The 20,433-nt window shown below is 43.1% G+C and overlaps 1 protein-coding gene across 2 annotated transcripts in view; it reads right to left on the bottom strand.

Moving 5' to 3' along the window:
- Positions 1-528: 528 nt before the first annotated feature.
- The window catches only part of mtor (mechanistic target of rapamycin kinase), a 132,689-nt gene continuing 112,784 nt past the window's right edge, over positions 529-20,433 (bottom strand). For both annotated transcript variants that reach the window (XM_042299362.1, XM_042299361.1), the window contains exons 36-58: positions 19,286-19,417; positions 18,749-18,864; positions 14,631-14,748; positions 13,929-14,126; positions 13,565-13,665; positions 12,655-12,751; positions 12,306-12,404; positions 12,058-12,180; positions 10,506-10,688; positions 10,058-10,192; positions 9,050-9,224; positions 7,368-7,503; positions 7,055-7,202; positions 6,591-6,713; positions 6,211-6,293; positions 5,919-5,991; positions 4,605-4,679; positions 4,232-4,367; positions 4,039-4,104; positions 3,858-3,938; positions 2,668-2,748; positions 2,459-2,564; positions 529-1,993 (exon numbers count right to left, since the gene is read on the bottom strand). In XM_042299362.1, the coding sequence (XP_042155296.1) occupies positions 1,978-1,993; positions 2,459-2,564; positions 2,668-2,748; positions 3,858-3,938; positions 4,039-4,104; positions 4,232-4,367; positions 4,605-4,679; positions 5,919-5,991; positions 6,211-6,293; positions 6,591-6,713; positions 7,055-7,202; positions 7,368-7,503; positions 9,050-9,224; positions 10,058-10,192; positions 10,506-10,688; positions 12,058-12,180; positions 12,306-12,404; positions 12,655-12,751; positions 13,565-13,665; positions 13,929-14,126; positions 14,631-14,748; positions 18,749-18,864; positions 19,286-19,417 (2,601 nt within the window). In that variant the 3' untranslated portion in view covers positions 529-1,977. The remainder of the gene's footprint in view (positions 1,994-2,458; positions 2,565-2,667; positions 2,749-3,857; positions 3,939-4,038; positions 4,105-4,231; positions 4,368-4,604; positions 4,680-5,918; positions 5,992-6,210; positions 6,294-6,590; positions 6,714-7,054; positions 7,203-7,367; positions 7,504-9,049; positions 9,225-10,057; positions 10,193-10,505; positions 10,689-12,057; positions 12,181-12,305; positions 12,405-12,654; positions 12,752-13,564; positions 13,666-13,928; positions 14,127-14,630; positions 14,749-18,748; positions 18,865-19,285; positions 19,418-20,433) is intronic.

The raw sequence follows: 20,433 nt of genomic DNA on the forward strand, positions 1-20,433 counted from the left end.
TAGGTTCAGAGGCAAACCAGTAGTGGGATGCAGGGTGCTATGCTGATAGAATGAATGTGCCAAAACTTACAACTGCCCCCAAAACAATTTAATGCAAAGAAGGAGGTGTTTAATCACAATCGCATTTACATTAATAATGTTTCAGTGAAAACTATAATGTTTTTCTTGCAATTATGATTTCTTTGCTCAATATTTTGGGTTTATACTTTGCTTGCAATATATATTTTTTTGTTCTCATCTTCAGAAGTTTTGCTTGATATTTATAGCAGAAAAAGGAACTCCATACACTGGTGGATGAAAACAACATTTTCTAAAAAATAAAAAAAATGTACAGAAACTCCCTGCAATGTAATATGAACATTTCATGACCTTAGGACCAAGAAAATGTATTTAAAATAGCTTCTGAAGTTTCATAATTGTATGTTCGTTAATAATGATGGTTATGATATGCAAAGGCAATGAACATTTAAGCATACAAACATGATCAGCATTATCATATTTGGACAATGGCAAAGAGCACAAGACAAGTATCAATAGATCTTTATTTATTGGCATAGAATTATGCATGCAACCATCTTAAATCAAATACTCCCATTCATATTCTATCATGGGACACCCTTCAATAATGTTTAAATTAGCAAAAGGCATACAGTATTTTACTCAAATAGTCACATTAACACACAATAATACAATGGACTAGTGGTCTATGAAGGACTATGAAGCAGATGCAACAAGTTAAATAATAAAAAATAAAAACTTGTTACAAATATGGCCACAGTAGAAAGCATTAGCATGATGACAGTGACATAATTAAACACTGGGCAGGACTTCCTCTTTACAGCCAGCGCTTTGAACAATAAGCACTAGCAAATAACCAGGGCCTCGTTTCCCAAAGCCATCGCCAGAACCTTCGTACAATGTATCTTTAGTAGCCGTGCTGTTTCCCCAAAACATTGTCACTAAAGTTACACTTGAAAATGCTTGTTATTTACTGACTACCTCAGACCACTGGTAGAACAGCTGAGTAGGTTGTTAGATGCTTCTTTGCCATTCCACGTCACTTTATACACAGAAGATCTCCGCTGTAGTCAACTTCAAAACAAAGTTGACTACAAATACAAAGTCGCCAATGTCTTTGCAATTGTTGCGAAGAATAAAACATGGCTTCAAATGAAAACTGAGATGACTGCAAAATAGAAATACATTATAGGCTACATTGAAATAAATGTTATGTTCAATCAATTTAATTATATTTAGCTAATTCTAGGCTACTGTCTATAATTTTTGCTACAATATATTTAAAAAAAAAGTAACAATATGTGCACGTTTCAAATCTTGATTTTGTGGGTTATTATAGGGTAAGCATTTAGAATAAGCCGCCTCAATATTTGCCGCCATAGGTGGTAATATCTAGCAGCTGATCTGTCATCAGTATTGTGTAATAATTTTAATGCTAAGGTTAGACCTGAATGGAGAAAGCTGATTCGAGAGCAGAGATGCTTTTCTTTCGATCCGATCAGTATCGACATGGTCTAACGACACACTTAGTGAACAATCTCTCTATATGCTTGTTTGGGAAATACTTTAAAACGTGGCTCATAAATAACGAGGCATCTGACACAATCATTGTAATGCTTAAGTTACATCGCAACTGGGAAACGAGGCCCAGGTTGTTACCTTGTACAGTACATAATTGTATCTGTTACCTTTACATGGTATTACATCCTGGGATTAAATGTTACATGGCTCATTACTTAAAACTAAGGATTTGGCGCTAATTTCATTAAATTGGAAGTAATTATCTAAGTGAATGTAAAATGCTTGAAACCAATGTCAGCATGGCATAATTTGATAAAGATCTTTGGAAATGTAATTCCTTGCCATGGACCATCTCTCACAAATTAACCACATAGTTACCAAGTAAGTTCATGGTTACTTGATGAAAACAGGCTGTGTAACTCTTCAAGTGTAGCTCTTCTACCAAAATGGACACCTGGGGGATGCAAAACAATACAAGTTCAGTGACCATTGTTAAAAAAGTTCCCAACATAAGCCACAAATGTTTGCCCAACCAAGAAACTTTTTTGTAGTTTGGGTACCTGTCTGATCCTGCTTTAGGCAACATATAGTTGTCTTGTCAAACAGCATGGCAGTGCCATAGCATTGTTGAATGCTGAAACAGTCCACCACCCAGGCTATGCTAATTAATGCGAACTAACAGTTACTGATGATGGTAACGAGCCAATGTAGCACAGGCTAGGCTAACTAATGCTAACTAATAGTACTAGGCTAACTGCTGCAAACTAAAAGCGCTAGTCTAACTGATGCTAACTAACAGTACTTTGCTAGCAGAATCTCACTAAGAGTACTAGGCTAACTGATGCCAACAAGTATTTGTCTGATGCTAACTAACAGTAGGCTAACTGATGCTAACTAACAACAAACAGATCATACTGACCATCCAATATAACACTGGCATAGGTTCTCGTGCGACGTCGCCTGCTTGATGAGGAGCTCCACTTGAGTTGGCACATCCAGAGTCTCATCGTGTGAGAAATCACGCCCTGATGGGGAAAAGCAATACATATTAGTCAATGAATGCTAATATGCTGGCATATCCTAGCATTTTTAGTTACATGTGTAGGGAATGTGTAGGGAAAGACTTACCAGTCAGCTTGTCTCGTACTCTGTTGATAATCTGGATAGCCTTTTTATTCAGGGCCTCAGGCTGGACAGTGCCATCTCCAACTGATGGGAGAGGAACACAGTGATGACTGATACACTAACATTTGAGGAAATATTTGAGCCAACAATAAGCAAAGATAGTACTTCCCAATACCAATATCCTCCACAATCCTTTGTTGAGGAAAGAAAAACCCATAGAAGCTACATGCCACTCAGCAACTATTCATAGCTGTGTTTTAACACAGGAAGCGCCGAGAGCGTCATGTTGACAAAACAACGTTCACATTGTTTTTGTCATGTCCCCCACCCCCGTCCTTGAAATAAGTATATTTAACACACGTATGTTGTTCACAAAGAGAATTTGCCCTTCATTCACCGCCAGTCAGCCGGCGCAGCTGATGGCCCATCGAAATTACACCTAAACTATATTGAAACTAATTTCACACATTAGTCAAAAGACAAGATTAAATTGACAATAGTCTGATGGGTGAAAATATGATCAATTGTCAAATGTATATGAAGAGATGGGCAGCTTGGAATTGACACAGAGGCAGGAAAACAGAGCTCCAAAAATACACCTTTTCAAATACTTATACAGTTAGTTAGATTCAGGTAAGACATTTTGATTTCTATATAGCATCAGACAGAGCAGAAAGAGCAGTTTCTAGAACACGTAGCTTTGCCAAATAGCAAAAAAATGTAAGAGGTGAGCTCTATTTCAAAATACCACTTTTTCTAAGAATGACCATTGTTTTATGCGCTAAAAAACGTGAGCATGCGGCAGCATATAGACATAAAACAACTTAAAATATGCTATCCTGTTCTTTGAAATACATTTTCTTATTTCCATAATGCTTCTTAAGACCCGCCAAAACATTTTTTTTTATAGCTTACAGTAAAATAAAGTATTGAAAATACTATTATGTTCTTCATATTCTAATGTTACCTAAGACCTTCATAAACATAACCAAATGGTAATTTGTCCAATAGCATATATGAAATGTATTTATTAGACTGTTAGAATGTTGAAGTCCAAAAGACAAGTCATTGGTTTGAAGTGGGGTCCCTCGAGGCCCACCATTTCTAGCGTTAACAAACATAGCCACCATAGAAACTACTAGGAATGTTAGCCTCATGCATTTTTACAGTATTGGCTTGAGCCAAAGACTCACGGAAGGAATGAATGGATTCAGGCACGGTAGTTCCTGGTTTCTTGTGTGTGGTCTCACCAAGGTCGATCCCCTCCAGTGCTTCTGCATTGGACAACAGACACAGCACAGAAAGATGCATTCAGTCTGGAAACATTCCAGATGTTGTTAGTGACACAAAATGGACGTCTTGTTTCACACTCACCGACTGATTGTCCAGCAGTGTAGGAATCAGTTCTGGTCCTGGATCGCTTGTTTCCCTTGGTGTTCGCTGTGGACCACAAAGAAAGAGAGGGCTCAATTGTTTGCTGGGTTGTTGATTTCAGATGGTTTAAAGGTATTTCAGTGTTTAAGATGCTTTCAAGATGTTTTGAGGCATTTCGGAGTGGTTTCCTTACTGTCCATCAGTCTCCAGTTGAGCAGTGGGTCGTAGACGAAGGCCTCCAGTACGGCCATGACACTGTCCCTGTGCTCCCTCAGCACCTCCATCACCGTGTGACATGTGATCCTGTAGTTCCCATCCAGCCCTGTCACCTGACCAACACACACAGGGGAGGGACACATTGATTGACAGAACAGAGAGGGGAGTTTTATTGTCTGTTCTGATTGGTAATTGTAGCCTGGGTGCCAGCTGGAAATCTTTGCTTCGCTCCTCAAGTCTGCAGTGCAAACCCTCAATTGAGTTGCAGGATTAAGTGCCTTCTATGACAGAGGCAAATGTGAACTATTGACAAGAGTATGTCAAATAAACCACAGAGTTATTCCTCCTACCTCCATGGCGTTCGTCAGCATTCTTGTCAGTCTGAAAGGAATCTTCTCCGGGAACTTCTCCCTGGTCATGGCAACCTGTAGTGGGAAAAACATTTATAAAACATTGACAACATTCACAGATACACTACATGATCTCATTCCAAAATCATGGGCATTAATATGGAGTTGGTCCCTCCTTTGCTGCTATAACAGCCTCCACTCTTCTGGAAAGGCTTTCCACTAGATGTTGGAACATTGCTGCAGGGACTTGCTTCCATGCAGCCACAAGATCATTCGTGATGTCGGGAACTGATGTTGAGCGATTAGGCCTGGCTTCGCAGTCGGCATTCCAATTTATCCAAAAGGTGTTCGATGGGGTTGAGGTCAGGCCAGTCAAGTTCTTCCACACTGATCTCAACAAACCATTTCTGTATAGACCTCGCTTTGTGCACAGGGTTCTTGCCATGCTGAAACAGGAAAGGGCCTTCCCAAAACTGTTGCCACAAAGTAGGAAGCACAGAATCATCTAGAATGTAATTGTATGCTGTAGCGTTAAGATTTCCCTTTACTGGAACTAAGGGGCCTGAACCATGAAAAACAGCCCCAGACCATTATTCCTACACCAAACTTTACAGTTGGCACTATGCATTCGGGCAGGTAGCGTTCTCCTGGCATCCGCCAAACCCAGATTCTTCCGTCGGACTGCCAGATGGTGAAGTGTGATTCATCACTCCAGAGAACGTGTTTCCAATGGCGACAAGCGTTACACCACTCCAACCGAGGCTTGGCATTGCACATGTTGATCTTAGGCTTGTGTGCGGCTGCTCGGCTATGGAAACTCATTTCACGAATCACCTAATGAACAGTTCTTGTGCTGACGTTGCTTACAGAGGCAGTTTGGAACTCGATAGCAACCGAGAACAGACAACTTTTTACGGGCTACGAGCTTCAGCACTCGGCAATCCCATTCTGTAAGCTTGTGTGACCTACTACTTTGCGGCTGTGCTGTCGTTGCTCCTAGATGTTTCCAATTCACAATAACAGCACTTACAGTTGACAAGGGCAGATCTAGGAGGGCAGAAATTTGATGAACTGACTTGTTGGAAAGGTGGCATCCTATGACGATGCCATATTGAAAATCACTGAGCTCTTCAAGGCCATCCTACTGCCAATGTTTGTCTATGGCGATTGCATGGCTGTGTGCTCGATTTTATACACCTGTCAGCAACGGGTGTGGCTGAAATAGCCGAATCCACTAATTTGAAGGGGTGTCCACATACTTTGTATAAATAGTGTACATTCAGTCAGGTTCTGATTTTGGAGGCCCCTGCTCACCTCAAAGCAATCCCCAAAATCAATGTGGAGGATCTTGCCACTTAGTCTGTCCAACATCAAGTTGGATGGATGCCTGCAGAGGAAATGGAGATAAACTGAGTGAGGGTAGTCTACACACTGGACCACATATTTATTTTCATGCCAATGTTTTGGCCCCATGCACGAAAATAACTATTTGATACTTTGTATGTTCTGTTCAATAAATATGCTCCAATACACCTGCAAAGCAAGATTATTTCACTTTTTAAACATCTGCTACCACTGCTGAACTTTTATTGGTGGAGAGCCTCACCTGTCTCCCAGGCCCAGGATGTAGCCCACCATTGACATCACAGCCAGGGAGCGTGTGTAATTGGTCCTCCTGTCAAACCAAACCTGAGAAGAAGACCAGGAGTAAACATAACACTACATTGCGTCCCTGCAACAGAAAGCAGAACTAAGATATTTCAGGTATTTCTGAGCCACATTCTTCAAAAAAAACATGAGGAAATTGAAATGATCACTAAATTGTTACAAATACCACCTTTAATTAGTCTTCAGCAGCCTTATATAGAGTGGTCAGTTGTTAGCTATAACACCTAATGACGTGCTACGTCAGACTGCTTACAGCCGTATGAAGGGTGGTACGTTAGTCTTATGACAACTGTCTGTAAGCCTGAAACAGGGTTTTACCTCAGAGCTGGGGCTCTTCAGCCACAGCAGCTTGGCCAGGTCGTCTCCGGCCGTGTTGTTGACGGCGTGCTCAAACACCTCCACCTTCTCCATCAGGGTCAGGTGATCATAGTCTGGAGCCATCTAACAAACATACATACCACAACATCAAGATGGCACAACCTTTGGTAGTAAAATAGAACCTCATTGTCAATTTGTTTAACAGTTTTTCAATTCACAGATAAATAATGTATTGTCTTTAAAAAACTTTTTTTTTTACTTGAGACTTGACATTTAAGAGTAGTGGACAAGTAACAACATTCATATTATATTGTGTATAAAAGTGTACATTCCCTTTAACTTCATGGCTAATCAACAGATGGTTAGTAATAGCAAGTGCACTGTTCAGTGTACACCATGTCTAAAAAGCTCCTTTCTGAACAGGGTGTGTGTGAACTGCTAATGTGATAGTTCCTGGTTCTTACCCTGAGCATAATGCGGTGCTCGATGTTGAGCAGGATCTTCTTCTTCTCCCGGTAATCTCTGATGAGGGCGTGGAGGGTGTCGCAGTGAGGCACCCAGCCAATTAGACCAGAGTTGGTGGACAGGGGAATCACTGCGTAGCGCTGAATGCTGAGAGAGGGACACAATACACAAAAATGGTAACCAGGAAATTATATTTTTTTACAGAAGCACAGCAGACACCGAAAATCAATCAATCAATCAATCAATCAATCTCACACCCTCCCGATGGCAATAATCCAGCCATTAATCTTGAAATGTGTGTGTACTGTCTACCTGAGGTTTTTGCGTAGAGAGGCTGGGTCATTGGCCAGCAGTGTGTTAACCAGGCCAAAGAGTTGCATGACCCTCTCGTCCTGCCGCAGGTCCTCATGGCCCTTCAGGAGGAACATGAACTCATGGCCATTGCTGCCTGCAGGGGGCACCACAACACAAGTCAACTCTCAGACCGTGGCTTTCATTCAACTGGCGTCTGAGAGTAGGAGTGCTGATCTAGGATCAGTTTAGCTTTTTAGATGGTAATGAATTAGACTGCATGGATAGGGGGGGCCTGATTGTAGAACAGCACTCCTGCTCTGAGATGCTTGTTGATACATATAGCCCCTGAACTCCTATGCATGCGAATTAGTGTAAAATTCTGTTTATCACTTTACAATGACAGTGGGATGAAAAATTCTGTTGCGGGATAATCCTTTGTTATCACATTGCTAAACTGCAGAGGACAATAATGGCATTATACACAGGTAGATGGCATGACACATACCACAAATTGATTATACTTCTGACTCAGTAAATTACTCCAAAAGATAGCATGTTTGCATTTCTCATTGATCTTTTGATGACCTGACTTGTGTCATCTTTAGGGCGGTCAGAGTTAATCACCTTTAGTAATTTATGTTCTTTTTATTGCGATTAATCGCATTGTCTGAAAGTGTTCAAAAATCGCTGAAAACATCCCAAATACATAATCTCTACAGCTGAAAACAATGGACTGTGAAAACAGGTTACAACTGAGGGTAAAGAAAGTGTGCTTTCTCAATTTACCCAATTTTGATAACCGTTACTTTAGACAAAATCAAGACGTCAATATTCTTGTGCAATTTTTTTGTATGAAAATCTTAAATTACAGCTAAATTTTAGCAAATTCAAATTGTGAGAATAATCACAGCAAATCCTGCGATTAACTCGATTAAATGTTATTGTTTAATAGCCCTAGACACTCATCTTTAAACAAATGGGATTTAAAAAAAATCTAATACCCTTACTACTATGATGGTCATACTTAGTTAGCTAACTCCTTGTGTAGTTAGCCAATACTCCCAAAGGACTCAGTAGGACAATGGGCCTGTAGTCCACTGTCCCCACTAATCGTATTCCCTCTTTATTCATTTCCATCAATGGTAAATGGTGGGTGTAATCATAGAGATAAGAATGAATAGAATGGGCTTGGAAGCTCAAACACTGGCAACTGACTGCCAAGCTCATGGGTAGCCTCGCAATGGCTGCCTGGTATTGTGACGAAATAAATGCCTTTGTATTTTGGAATATTCCATCAACTGATGCTGGATTGCCATGGTAATGTAGAATGTTCATTCAAATGATGCTAACTGATGTGGCTCATGATAATGGAATCCATTTTTTTGTAATGCCAATCGAGATGACTCAACAAATCCCAGCACAGATTAAGGGAACAGGAAAGGGGGATACCTAGTTAGTTGTACAACTGAATGCATTCAACTGAAATGTGTTTTCCGCATTTAATTAAAGGGTACACTTCCTGTTTTTACTTCCTTACATGGGTACACTCAAAATGGCTGCCAGTCCACCCATTGTGTCATCATCATTGATTTGAATGGAGACGCCCTTTCTTTTAATTCTTATTGGCCTTGTGGTTGGTTGTCTTACCCATGTAGGTGAGTCTGCGGGGACATTGTTTGGAGGTTATGTGGTTGTCTTACCCATGATGGTGAGTTTACGCGGCCGCTGCTTGGAGGTGATGACCTGCAGCGAGGGGGCGATGGACTGGATGCGGATGATGGGCTGGTTGGGGTCGTAGGTCCCCGGCACGGCCAGCTCCAGGTCCCTGCACATCAGCAGCTTGGGGGACACGTACTGCAGCTCCAAGGAGGTCAGCTTGGGACACAGGAAGGAATGGATGGGGGAGGGATCAATGGATAAAATAATGGATAGATGAGGGGAGCGAGAGAGAGGAGAGAGATCAGATTACTGCCAGATGAAAGGGTTCATTGTGCCGTGTTCCAACCGTCACTCTGCCTCTTTCAGTCTCTCACTCCGTCTTTCACTGTCACCACTTTAACCGTCTGTCTCTTTTGCTCGTGCACTGTCTAGACAGGTCCTCCTAGGAAAGGCGTCTCATCTCAATGGGTTCACCTGTATAAATAAAGGATACAAGACTGCCCCACTGGTGTACTCTTTTCACTTGACTCTGAAGGAGTTTTGCTATTGTTGGCCTATTACAGTGAAATACTGTAGCGATGAGAAGACATTTGGCTTAACTTGGAACAACAACTGAGACAGACGCAACACCTAGGAAGCGCTATTTATTTTCCACTAACAGCCACTTCAGGATCCTCGCTGAATGGGTTGCATTGTTTCAGGATGCTGACATGACCTAGATATATCAGTTTACAGTGTCAAGGGATAAATGAACGTGGGCCTTAACAAGAGTAGCAAAATAACATCTCATAGCTCTGAAGAAAGATGTGAATGTAGCAATATACACTACCCACACATAACTGGTTGTGAGCCAACTTGACTCCTTTCACTGGATGCTTTAGTTTTTCAACTGGCACAACCAACGAAGGGCTGAATCCGAAGAGGAGAGAGATTCTTGAATTCAGACGAAGACTGGCAGATCTCCAATTGGCCTCAGTGTAGGAGTTACGTTACGAGACAGACCAAACTGACTTGAGCAGAGTGTGAGTAGGTTGGTGTGATTCTCTCACCTGTGGTAGCTGCTTGGAGATCCGTCTGAAGACGTGATAGTACAGGTCCCACGCTTGGGTCAGGTCCTTCACGTTGCCCGAGCGCATGTACTTCCTGCACCAATCCTGGGCCTCCATGAGGTCCCTCCCGTAGGCCTGTCCATAACACAGAGAACAGCAGCCAATTCACTTCACCTGTCCAGCCATTTACCTATAATCCAGGTTAAAGAGCACTACACATCATTGTCAATTGGTCATTTGACTGCGGGACTGATCCTAACTTTCAACTCATACATTTCCTCAGTCTCCAATTGACATCTACATGGGATTTCTGCACATTTTTGAGATACACGCACATTTGTCAATCATTGTAACTTGGTAAATTAAATGTTAAAAAGAAGGAAAAATACATGAAAATAAAGACTATAAACATGACTTTAAAAAAGACAAAAGAAAACAAAAGACGGACCTGGTTGAAGGAGGTCTCTTTGAGGGTCTGCGGGCCCCTCTCCATCATGGCGTGAAGGGGCTCCAGCACAGCAAACATACCCTTCACGTTGCGCTCGCCAAAGTAGAGTCGGGAGGCCTCCTCCAGGCCCTCGTGCCACATCTCGTGCCACAGAATGGCCACCCGGATCAGCTCCTCGCTCACCTGGGGAGACAGGAAGTGACTCATGCCTTGGGAAACAAGTACATTTTCTTCAGATTTATTGAAAATGAAATATAGAAATATATAATTTACATAAGTATTCACACCCCTGAGTCAATACTCTGTAGAATCAGCTGCGAGTCTTTCTGGGTAAGCCTCTAAGAGCGTTCCACACCTGGATTGTGCAACATTTGCCCATTATTCTTTTCAAAATTCTTCAGGCCCTGTCAAATTCGTTGTTAATCATAGCTAGACAACAATTTTCAGGTCTTGCAATAGGTTTTCGAGTAGATTAAGTCAAAACTGTAACTCGGCCACTCAGGAACATTCACTGTCTTCTTGGTAAGCAACTGCAGTGTTGATTTGGCCTTGCATTATTGGTTATTTTCCCAAAAGGTGAATTAATCACCCAGTGTGGTGGAAAGCAGATTGAACCAGGTTTTCCTCTAGGATTTTGCCTGTGCTTAGTTCCATTCAGTTTATTATTTGAAACACTCCCCAGTCCTTAACAATTACAAGCATACCCATTACATGAAGCAGCCACCACTATGCTTGAAAATATGGAGAGTGGTACTCAGTAATGTACTGTATTGGATTTGCCCAAAACATAACACTTTGTATTCAGGACAAAAAGTGAATTGCTTTGCCACATTTTTTGCAGTATTACTTTAGCACCTTGTTGCAAACAGGATGCATGTTTTGGAATATTTTTTATTCCGTACAGGCTTCCATCTTTGTCAATTAGGTTAGTACTGCGGAGAAACTACAATGTTTATCCATCCTCAGTTTTCTCCTATCACAGCCGTTAAACTGTTTCAAGTCACCATTGGCATGGTGAAATCCCTGAACGGTTTCCACCCTCTCTTTTTAGGGGGTAGATCAGCTTTAATATTGCAGATAGATTGTAGCTTCCATCAATGTAGTTGTCTGCATCACTTCCAACCCCCATATACTTTTTTGCAAATATATATATATATATATACACACACACTACTGCTTAAAAATTTTGGGTCACTCAGAATTTTCCTTGTTTTTGAAAGAAATCACTTTCAAATTGTTCAGAAATAGTGTAGACATTGTCCATCCAAAGTGTAATTATTAACTTCACCATGCTCAAAGGTATATTCAATGCATGATTTTTATTTTATTACCCATTTACCAATGTTAAACAATATTATGTGACTTGTTAAGTAAATGTTTTACTCCTGAACTTATCCAAATGTTAAATTCAGGCTGTAACACAACAAAATGTAGAATAAGTCAAGGGGATACTTTCTGAAGGCTCTGTATGTCTAAATGGTAAAACAGACTGTCACCACTTGTTGCTAGCTGTACCGTGAGGTAGTGAGGTGCACCGACAGGAATCACGTACCATGATCGCCTGCTGGACCAGTGTATTGCAGTGCTCACACATGTTCTTGAGGATCTTGTTAGCAGCATTGTGGCGGGCAGTGGTGGTTGACTTGGAGGCCACGGTCAACGGATAGATCAAAGCCTAGAAGAGGGTGGGTGGGGCGGGGTCGAGTGATCGAGAGGGAGAGTTAATCAACGCAATACCAGTTCAGAGATATGCGTCCTAGGCCATAGCTCCTAGCCTGGGTGCCAGCAGTATGTCATTACCTGGGGGTGGTAGCGCCCAATGTCGGTGAGCAGCTGGTGGATGAGGCGGCCAACCAGAGCACGGGGAGTGTCGATGCGGGCAATCAGCTGGGGGATCACCTGCAGACGAGGGGGCAAGAGAGGGAGACTTCATTTTGTTAACACCCCGGAGAAATGCAATGCGGAATTACTATCCAGTAACTATTCAGTTACTATCATCCTGTAAGAGACTTTCTTGAATGACTATTTCATGGATGATTCATGGCCCAAAACCAACATGGCCCCTGGGAATAACTCAGTTTTCTAGTACCCTTGACACAATGGACAGAACAATAAAAGCAAACCAAAAACATGCATGTGAGATGCGTACCTGTAGCCAGGTGTCTATCTGAATGGTTTTGATACCCTCTACCAGTGCCTCGTTGACTTCAGGCCAGTGTCCATAGTCAAACCAGAGGGTCAGGACCCTGGAGAAAGAAAACAGCATCATGTCAAAAACAGTCTCTTGTATCCATTGCATCTTTATTGACAGGTTCAGACGAAGAAAAAAAAAAAACAACCACAGTTTCCCTGAATTTCAAACCGCATTCGAAGCAAAACAAATTGACACCAAGCAATCAAATGCGCGCAACGACACAAATTGGAATTGGAGCTCGTCTCTCTGCCACCAGAGGGCTTCCTTTCCACATATTTAAACTCTGCGTCTATCAGTGTTGTCGGTTTGGGCTTTCAGACTACTGGCCATCTCAGAGTAGGAGTGCTGATCTGGGATCAGGTGCTCCCTGTCCATCTAATCTTATTCATTATGATCTAAAAGGGATTTAGAAAAAGGGATTTATTTAACCTTTATTCAAAGAGTCTTAAAAGGACACTCTTACTGACAGTTGTGGCTGCTTGGCGTGATGTATTGTTGTTTCTACCTTCTTGCCCTTTGTGCTGTTGTCTGTGCCCAATAATGTTTGTACCATGTTTTGTACTGCTACTATGTTGTGCTGCTGCCATGTTGTGTTGCTACCATGTTGTTGTCATGTTGTGTTGCTACAATACTGTGTTTTCATGTGTTGTTGACTTGCTATGCTGTTGTCTTAGGTATCTCTTTATGTAGTGTTGTCTCTCTTGTTGTGATGTGTGTTTTGTCCTATATTTATATTTGATTTATTTTTAATCCCAGCCCCTGTCCCCGCAGGAGGCCTTTTGGTAGGCCGTCATTGTAAATAAGAATTTGTTCTTAACTGACTTGTCTAGTTAAATATAGGCCCTGGCCCCATGTGGGGACCCACCTCAGGGTGTCCTGGAGGTTGTTCCCTCTGGAGAGGGAGATTGAGCGGAAGAAGCCCTGGACAGCAGGAACCGTGTAGAGGAGTAACGTCTTGGAGAGGTCCTGAACTCGCCAAACAACAGAGGGAGAATGAGGAAAAGGAAGAATTGCAAATGATTGTACCTTGATTTCAGCAAGCAAGGCATTCAGTCATAGTCCTAACTCAAACCTTCTCCCATTGACATAAACTTGTGATTTATGCAACATTTGAAGCACAGGTCTGTCAAGTTAGTTTGAAATTTGTCCGGTAGTGAATAGCGAAAGGGCTGGTTAGCATTAGTGGACGAGTATGGTGAAGGAGAATCTAAGATGGCCGCAGCCCTCACCTCGTTGGCCTTCTTCTGGCCCGGCGAGGGCACAGGGCTGTGCTCAGTGCTGTCTACCTCGCTGTCGCTGTTGCTGGCCTCGCTATTTGCGCTGGTGCCGCTGACGTGGCGCTTCTTCTTCTTTTCGTCCCGGCCCTGGTTCTGGTGCTTGTAGTGCAGCACTGCCTCAAAGTTCATCACCGCCCATGCGTGCCAGGCCTGCGGAAAAAGGTATGCCAGGTGAAGAAATAAATACATTATTTTTATTTATTTATTATAAGACATAGAAAGTCTACATGTCGAAACATATGTTTGAACCTATGTTATCGCACTTATCACATCAACTTCCAGTCCGTTAGACAATTAGTTTCCGGTTTACTGAAGGATTACGTGAGATGTCCCGGAGGAGTCCGGCCCTCTGGGGAATGTTCTGGGTCTAAACAGATGTCAATCATGTTTTCGGTTGTTACGTAATAAGCTACTGAGAGATGCGAGGAGGGGGGGGGCTCTCAATAGAGGAAGAGCGTGGCTTTCCTGCAGTGTGGGCATGGGCCCATACAAGCCCAAAGGTGCCCTTGGTTCCTTTCAAATCAACTCATGTCTCTAATAACATACAAACCTTATGTTAAGTAAATGGGGAGTCAGCACGAGGTCCACAGCGTGAATGCTGATGGGAGTGACAGGGGTTGGAGGGGAGTGGTTAAACGTGAGAGGGTCACTGACCTTGTACCAGTTGCGGTCGTGCTCCGTGGAGTGGTTGTAGTACTGCAGCACTTTGGGGATGGTGCTCTCATTAATGCCCTGAAGACTGAGCTGCCACTCACCCAGCTTCAGAAAGCACCTAGGAAAGGAGGGAAGGAGGGATTGAGGGGGAGAGGGAGAGAGGGAGAGACAGTCTTGGTCACTATATAGATTGTCAGCAGAATACGGTGTCTCAGAGTAGGAGTGCTGATCTCGAATCAGGTCCTCTCCTATCCATGTAATCTTATTTGTTTGTGATCTGAAAGGCAAAACTGATCCTAAATCAGCACTCCTACTCGAGACCCTTTATATGGACACTCCGTAGTTGCATGAGCACAAAAAATACTCAAAACCCAGCGTGCAGTTTTCCCGCAAAGGTTGGTATTTATAAAATATTGATCTTGACAGGAAAGTGTGCTTATCTCCACGCAAATCACCAGAAGGTTGATCAACTGTATGGCAAGCAGGCTTATTGTTCCTTTGGGGGAAATAGGTGGTGTATGATGCATAGGAATAATGATAATAATGGTAGGCTAATAAAAACATTAAAACGTAGGCCTAATGATAAAATATGCATTTGCCGTTGGTATTTTCAATGGTATTATTTCCACTACACAACAGAAAGTAGGCTACCATTTATCAATCACTAATTCAATAGCCAAGCACGCTCGAAAGTAAATAGACCGGTAGCCTTGACAGTATGTGACAGTATGGGTAGGCTACAGTATTGCGGCGTGATAAGATTAGGAGCACGACATCATATCCTAGCCTATTTAATTTCAGATCCTATACCAAAAGGTAGGAGACACACAATCACGTGTTGATAAACCATGTATATTTTGCATAGAAGTGTGGGCTGTAGCATTTACTTGTAAATTGGTCGAAAGGACAACCAATCTTGCAGAATGTGTGGCCAGTGTTGTGGCACTCGCTAGGCAGCGTGCATTTTTTGTTGGGAAAAGTCACTGCAACATTCTGTCTACTCCTCGACAGAAATGTGATAACATTTGCCATTGCGCTTTCTTTTAGGAATGATCATGGCCCAAGGCAGCGTGCATTTTTTGTTGGGAAAAGTCACTGCAACATTCTGTCTACTCCTCGACAGAAATGTGATAACATTTGCCATTGCGCTTTCTTTTAGGAATGATCATGGCCCAGTTCCAACATCTCTTCCAAATCATACAGCAAATGAGGGCATTTTTATTACCATAAAAACGGAGGAAGTTTTCCAGGCGAGGTTATAGCGCTTGTTCATGACCACACAAATATAATATGGCTCTGATTTATCAATGAAAACATGGGCGACAGTATATGTTGCGTGCGACAGTTTGATAAACGCATATCATTTGTGACGCATGCAAATCCTAGGATCTCCACGCATGTCAGAATTTAGTACGGAATTTACACACGGTTGATAAATGAGCCCCCTGGTACCAGATCAGCGCTCCTTTTCTGAGACGTTTGTGAATACGGGCCCAGGGCTGCATCAGAGTCTGATAAATTGCCTTAGAGCAACACACAATCATGTCAACAGCTATAAGGCCTGGTATGTGAGATGAAGCTCTTACACCAAGTCTGTTACACTAGTTAGTTAGTGTGATGAATGCATTCAACGTGGTGTTTCCTGGCAGTCCATCTCCCCTCTCTAATGCCAGGCTCGTCCACACACTCCTCTCTACCATCTATTGCCTTGAATGGCCACTGACATGCTTACCTAGGCCTAAGGCCAAGATCTGTGGGACACTTCTGGAGAAAATGGATATTAACTGAATCCACGTTTAACTTTACTATGAGAAACGTCTGTTCTGTGGTGACAATTTTAAAAGTATGTTGGGGAAGTTATCTTATACAATATGCTCGCTGTCATCACAAGTTGTCTGGGGGAGTTGGCAATGGATGTTCAACGCAGTACTAGTGCAACCCCTTAAAATAGAAGAGAATGATGGGAAAACGTGGAAATCACGCAAAGACATTTATCATACTTAGGCGTCATTACTAAAAGCAGTGGCGCATTAGCTACTGAAAGGTTTTGGCATCACTTAAGTGATTTTCAATGTTTTATATTGGTGGTGAGTGTGAGGGAACATTGCCTCGTGGTCGGTCTTCCCAGTGGTTGTGCTTGCCATATCAATCATCATAAAAAAACCCACAGACACTCGAGGCAAACTGCCAAATAATCGAGTCGTGTTTGATTTACATGGGCCAAGCTCGTGATTGGTTTATAACACGCCCGACCAGGAACTGGCGAATCCTGCGCAGGCATCCGTCCCTCAGCTCCTAACTGTACACTGCACCCGTTTCCAGAGAGCACTTCTAATAAATGATCCATTAGCATTGCGTAACGCTGCGGAGCGCTTTTTCCATGTGAAACTACAGTACTGGTTCAGTTCACCTCTGACAAACCGCTTCAGGGAAAAACACAGTAAAACCGTCTGCATGGGAGAACCACTAGTGCCAGAAGTGCTTCTCTGTTACCACAGGAACTCAGACCGGAGATTGCAGGTCTTATCATGATCATTGTGTCCTAACATGCAAATACATATCGCTGAAATTACAATGAATTATTTCGGTGTGTGTGTGCGTGTGTGTATAGACCAGGTGTACGCCATTCCACAGTGCCAACCCATTTACAGGAAAGTGTGTCAGCACGTCTGGAATAAAACAGTGGAGACAAACATTCCACAGACAAATAGAATATGGAAGTGCAACAGCAAGTATGGAACACTCCTGGTTTCCTGTTAGCTTGTTGCCTCATAAGAAGTATGAGGTATGTATATTGTGTGTATGTGTGTTTGTGTGCATTGTGTGTGCGCCTCTAAGATGAGTGTTTTACTGTAAGAAGGCTCGTCTCCTGTGTGTGTGTGTGTGTGTGTGTGTGTGTGTGTGTGTGTGCGCGTGTCTAAGAGGAGCCTTTTTACTGTAAGTAGGCTCGTCTGCTGACCAAAGTTTCAATACATCCAACCCATAAAGCTCAAGCACTGTTTTTTTACCCTTGCTTGTGTTCATTTGGAGGCTAACGTGAAACACAGTATTTTACTGAGTAAAACCTCACACAAAACCTGGTGTGTCAGAAGTAAACTTTCCCCCAAAATAACTGGCCTCTGAGATTCCCTCGGGCACTCATTTGAAGTCCGCTCCATGAAGGAGAGCGCTTTGGGGAATGGGGATCGTGCTGGAAGTATTTTCATGGGCCCGTCAACCATACAAACAACCTCCTTAGGCTATCATGCCTTGTAGAGGCATTCTGAAAATGGGAGTCTTTCTATATTTAATCCGTTGACGGTATACACAAGCACAAAACAAAAATACATGTGACGAGCATGTATTGGGAGCATTGCAAAAAAGGGTGTTGTTGCAAATGGGAAGAGCTTCCAACAGGAATAGAAAAAGACCTCCAGTCCCTTTCTGCCCATAACTGATATCAATTCAGCTTTGTCCATCCCCAGTTCTAACCTTGGCCGTCAGGCTAAACCACAGCACAGATCCTGGACCAGCTGCTCATGTTACTCGTCCACTGCCATTGTTCAGCATTCGTACGCTGAAGGTGTAGTTGGGCAGCCATTTTGTGTCAAAACACAAAACAGCAACTATTCTTACAGAGAGAAGAGGTGAAGATGGTAGAATGTGACAGGAGACAGGGTGAAGAGGCAGAGGGCAACACCCGGCCAGTATGGGACACTCTGGGCTGGGGTGTGGGTGTAGGCCCAGCCAGGTGCTGACAGTTCTCACTTGCCAGAGACACACCTGGTTTCCAGTACCCGTCGGCACAATGCCACATTTGGTTGAAGATAAGTAGCTGGATTCTTGGATGCCCGTTGGCTGAGAGGTGAGTGATTGCGCAGAATGAAAAGAGACAAAACTTGTCCGGGTTTGCAAAACTAAATGCCAGTACAAGGAGCGAGGGAGGGAGTGGAGGAATATTACGACCAGGGTTGGGTCACGGTCATGGTGAAAGAGCACAACTCTCTGTACGTGACCCTTTTAGGTGAGAGAGAACATGAGGGCTGGGAAAAGGTGTGTGTGTAAAAAAAAATTCAAGCACACACTGCAATAAAAACATGAGGCCCCCCCCCTAATGTAGTTGTGGAAGGAGTCCTGACCTGGCCATAAGCTTGTGGAGCTCCTGCTTGTGTTGCTGGTCCTCGGCGGCGATGGCATGCTGGGCCTGCTGCTGCATCCCCTGGACAAAGTGCTGCATGTGCTGGAAGGCTTCGATCTGATGGGGGACAGAGGAACAAACGGTGGGGGGGGGGCAAGGCAAGGGACTCTCATTCAAAACAGGGATTTAACTCAACTGTCCTGTGAATGCTGTCGCCAACCTTAAGCAACCGAAAACTCAAATCTGCATTCTTATAGAACCTAATGCCTCACTGTTTCAAAACGTTTGTGTGTGTGAGCATCTACATATCGACCGGTCCCCCTGTTGCTCTAATGGTGTGGTTGGAATGATGTGACATTTTTCACTGCTGGGTTATTTATGCTCTTCATTTCAGTTGATTCACTAACACATAACAGTCCACAATATTTAATGAACATACACATTACAGCCCTGCATTTCCTTACGTTGCACAACAATGAGAAAACAACATTTTCTTCAGCTACAGAGAAAGCCTGTAACAACGGTATAGCTACTATACCTTGTGTTGGCTCTTCCACATGTACTTCATGTAGGCATAGGTAACGTGGGGGTGGGCGGTGGGCAGCGGGTGGTCCAGCTGCTTCGAGGGGTCCACCCCCAGGAGAAGGACCAGGGTCTTGTGGGCCAACGCCTGGGAGAAAAGAGATTTACATTGATCCATTTCTATCATAATACTCAACCTCACACACGCACGAACCCAAACTGTACACACGAGGCTAGGTGCAGCATAGTGTCAGCCGTAGAGCAGCGCCAAAGTGGAAGAAAGGGGCTCAACGGTGGAAACCTGAAGGTCAGTCTCCTATAGCCCACTCAGACCTCTAGTCAGGGACCCCCAGCCATTTCACATAGGTGATCTTTTCCAGAGCTAGCACGCCTAATTCAACTAATCATCAAGCTCTTGATTAGGTGAATCAGGTTTGCTAGTTAACGGCTTCAACAATATTGTGAAAGTCCTGAGGAAATGTTTGAGAACCACCGCCCTAGCTTCCAACTCCCATGGACGTACAGACCCCCAGATTTCCCCAGGCTCATTTGAACCTCTTGCTAAATAAATAGCTTAAGTGTACCACACTACTGTGGAAGGAGTAACTAACCATTGACCCCTGTGGAAGGGCCTTTTAAAACACTGCAGGCATTCTTTTAGATGTTGCTCGTTTGCCCATAATCACGTTCTTCGCTCACTGATTGATGTTCGCTCCTGTGAGTGAAAACCTCCACAATTCTCTGACATCATACCGGAACGTTCTGAAAGGATTGTGTTACAATTGGAAAGCTGGTTGGGTGCCTGCAATCCACCACAATCACTTGCAATAAAACTGGCACCAGGGAGGGAAAACGGTGACACTTTCATTAAACGGGTTTGAGGTATGGTTTCTAAACAGTGCGATTTCTGAGAGGTGTGTTTCATTTGCACAGTCGATCCAGTGAGAGCTGAGTTCACTGGAAAAATAGGGATGTCAGTATGAATCCAAATCCAGTAGAATAGATTCCCCCTCGGAATGACACAAACCCTTTAAAGAACTGTTGTACCAAATTCCTTCCATTCTGGTTGTACTAATGTCAAGTGACAATGGCATCACTTGAACTCAACTTGATACAACAGCTTATAGCTTGTATCTGAAAGGAAATGCATTAGTTAAAAACAAG

This window comes from Oncorhynchus tshawytscha, linkage group LG16, assembly GCF_018296145.1.
Source record: "Oncorhynchus tshawytscha isolate Ot180627B linkage group LG16, Otsh_v2.0, whole genome shotgun sequence".
In the NCBI taxonomy this organism is placed as follows: Eukaryota; Metazoa; Chordata; class Actinopteri; order Salmoniformes; family Salmonidae; genus Oncorhynchus; species Oncorhynchus tshawytscha.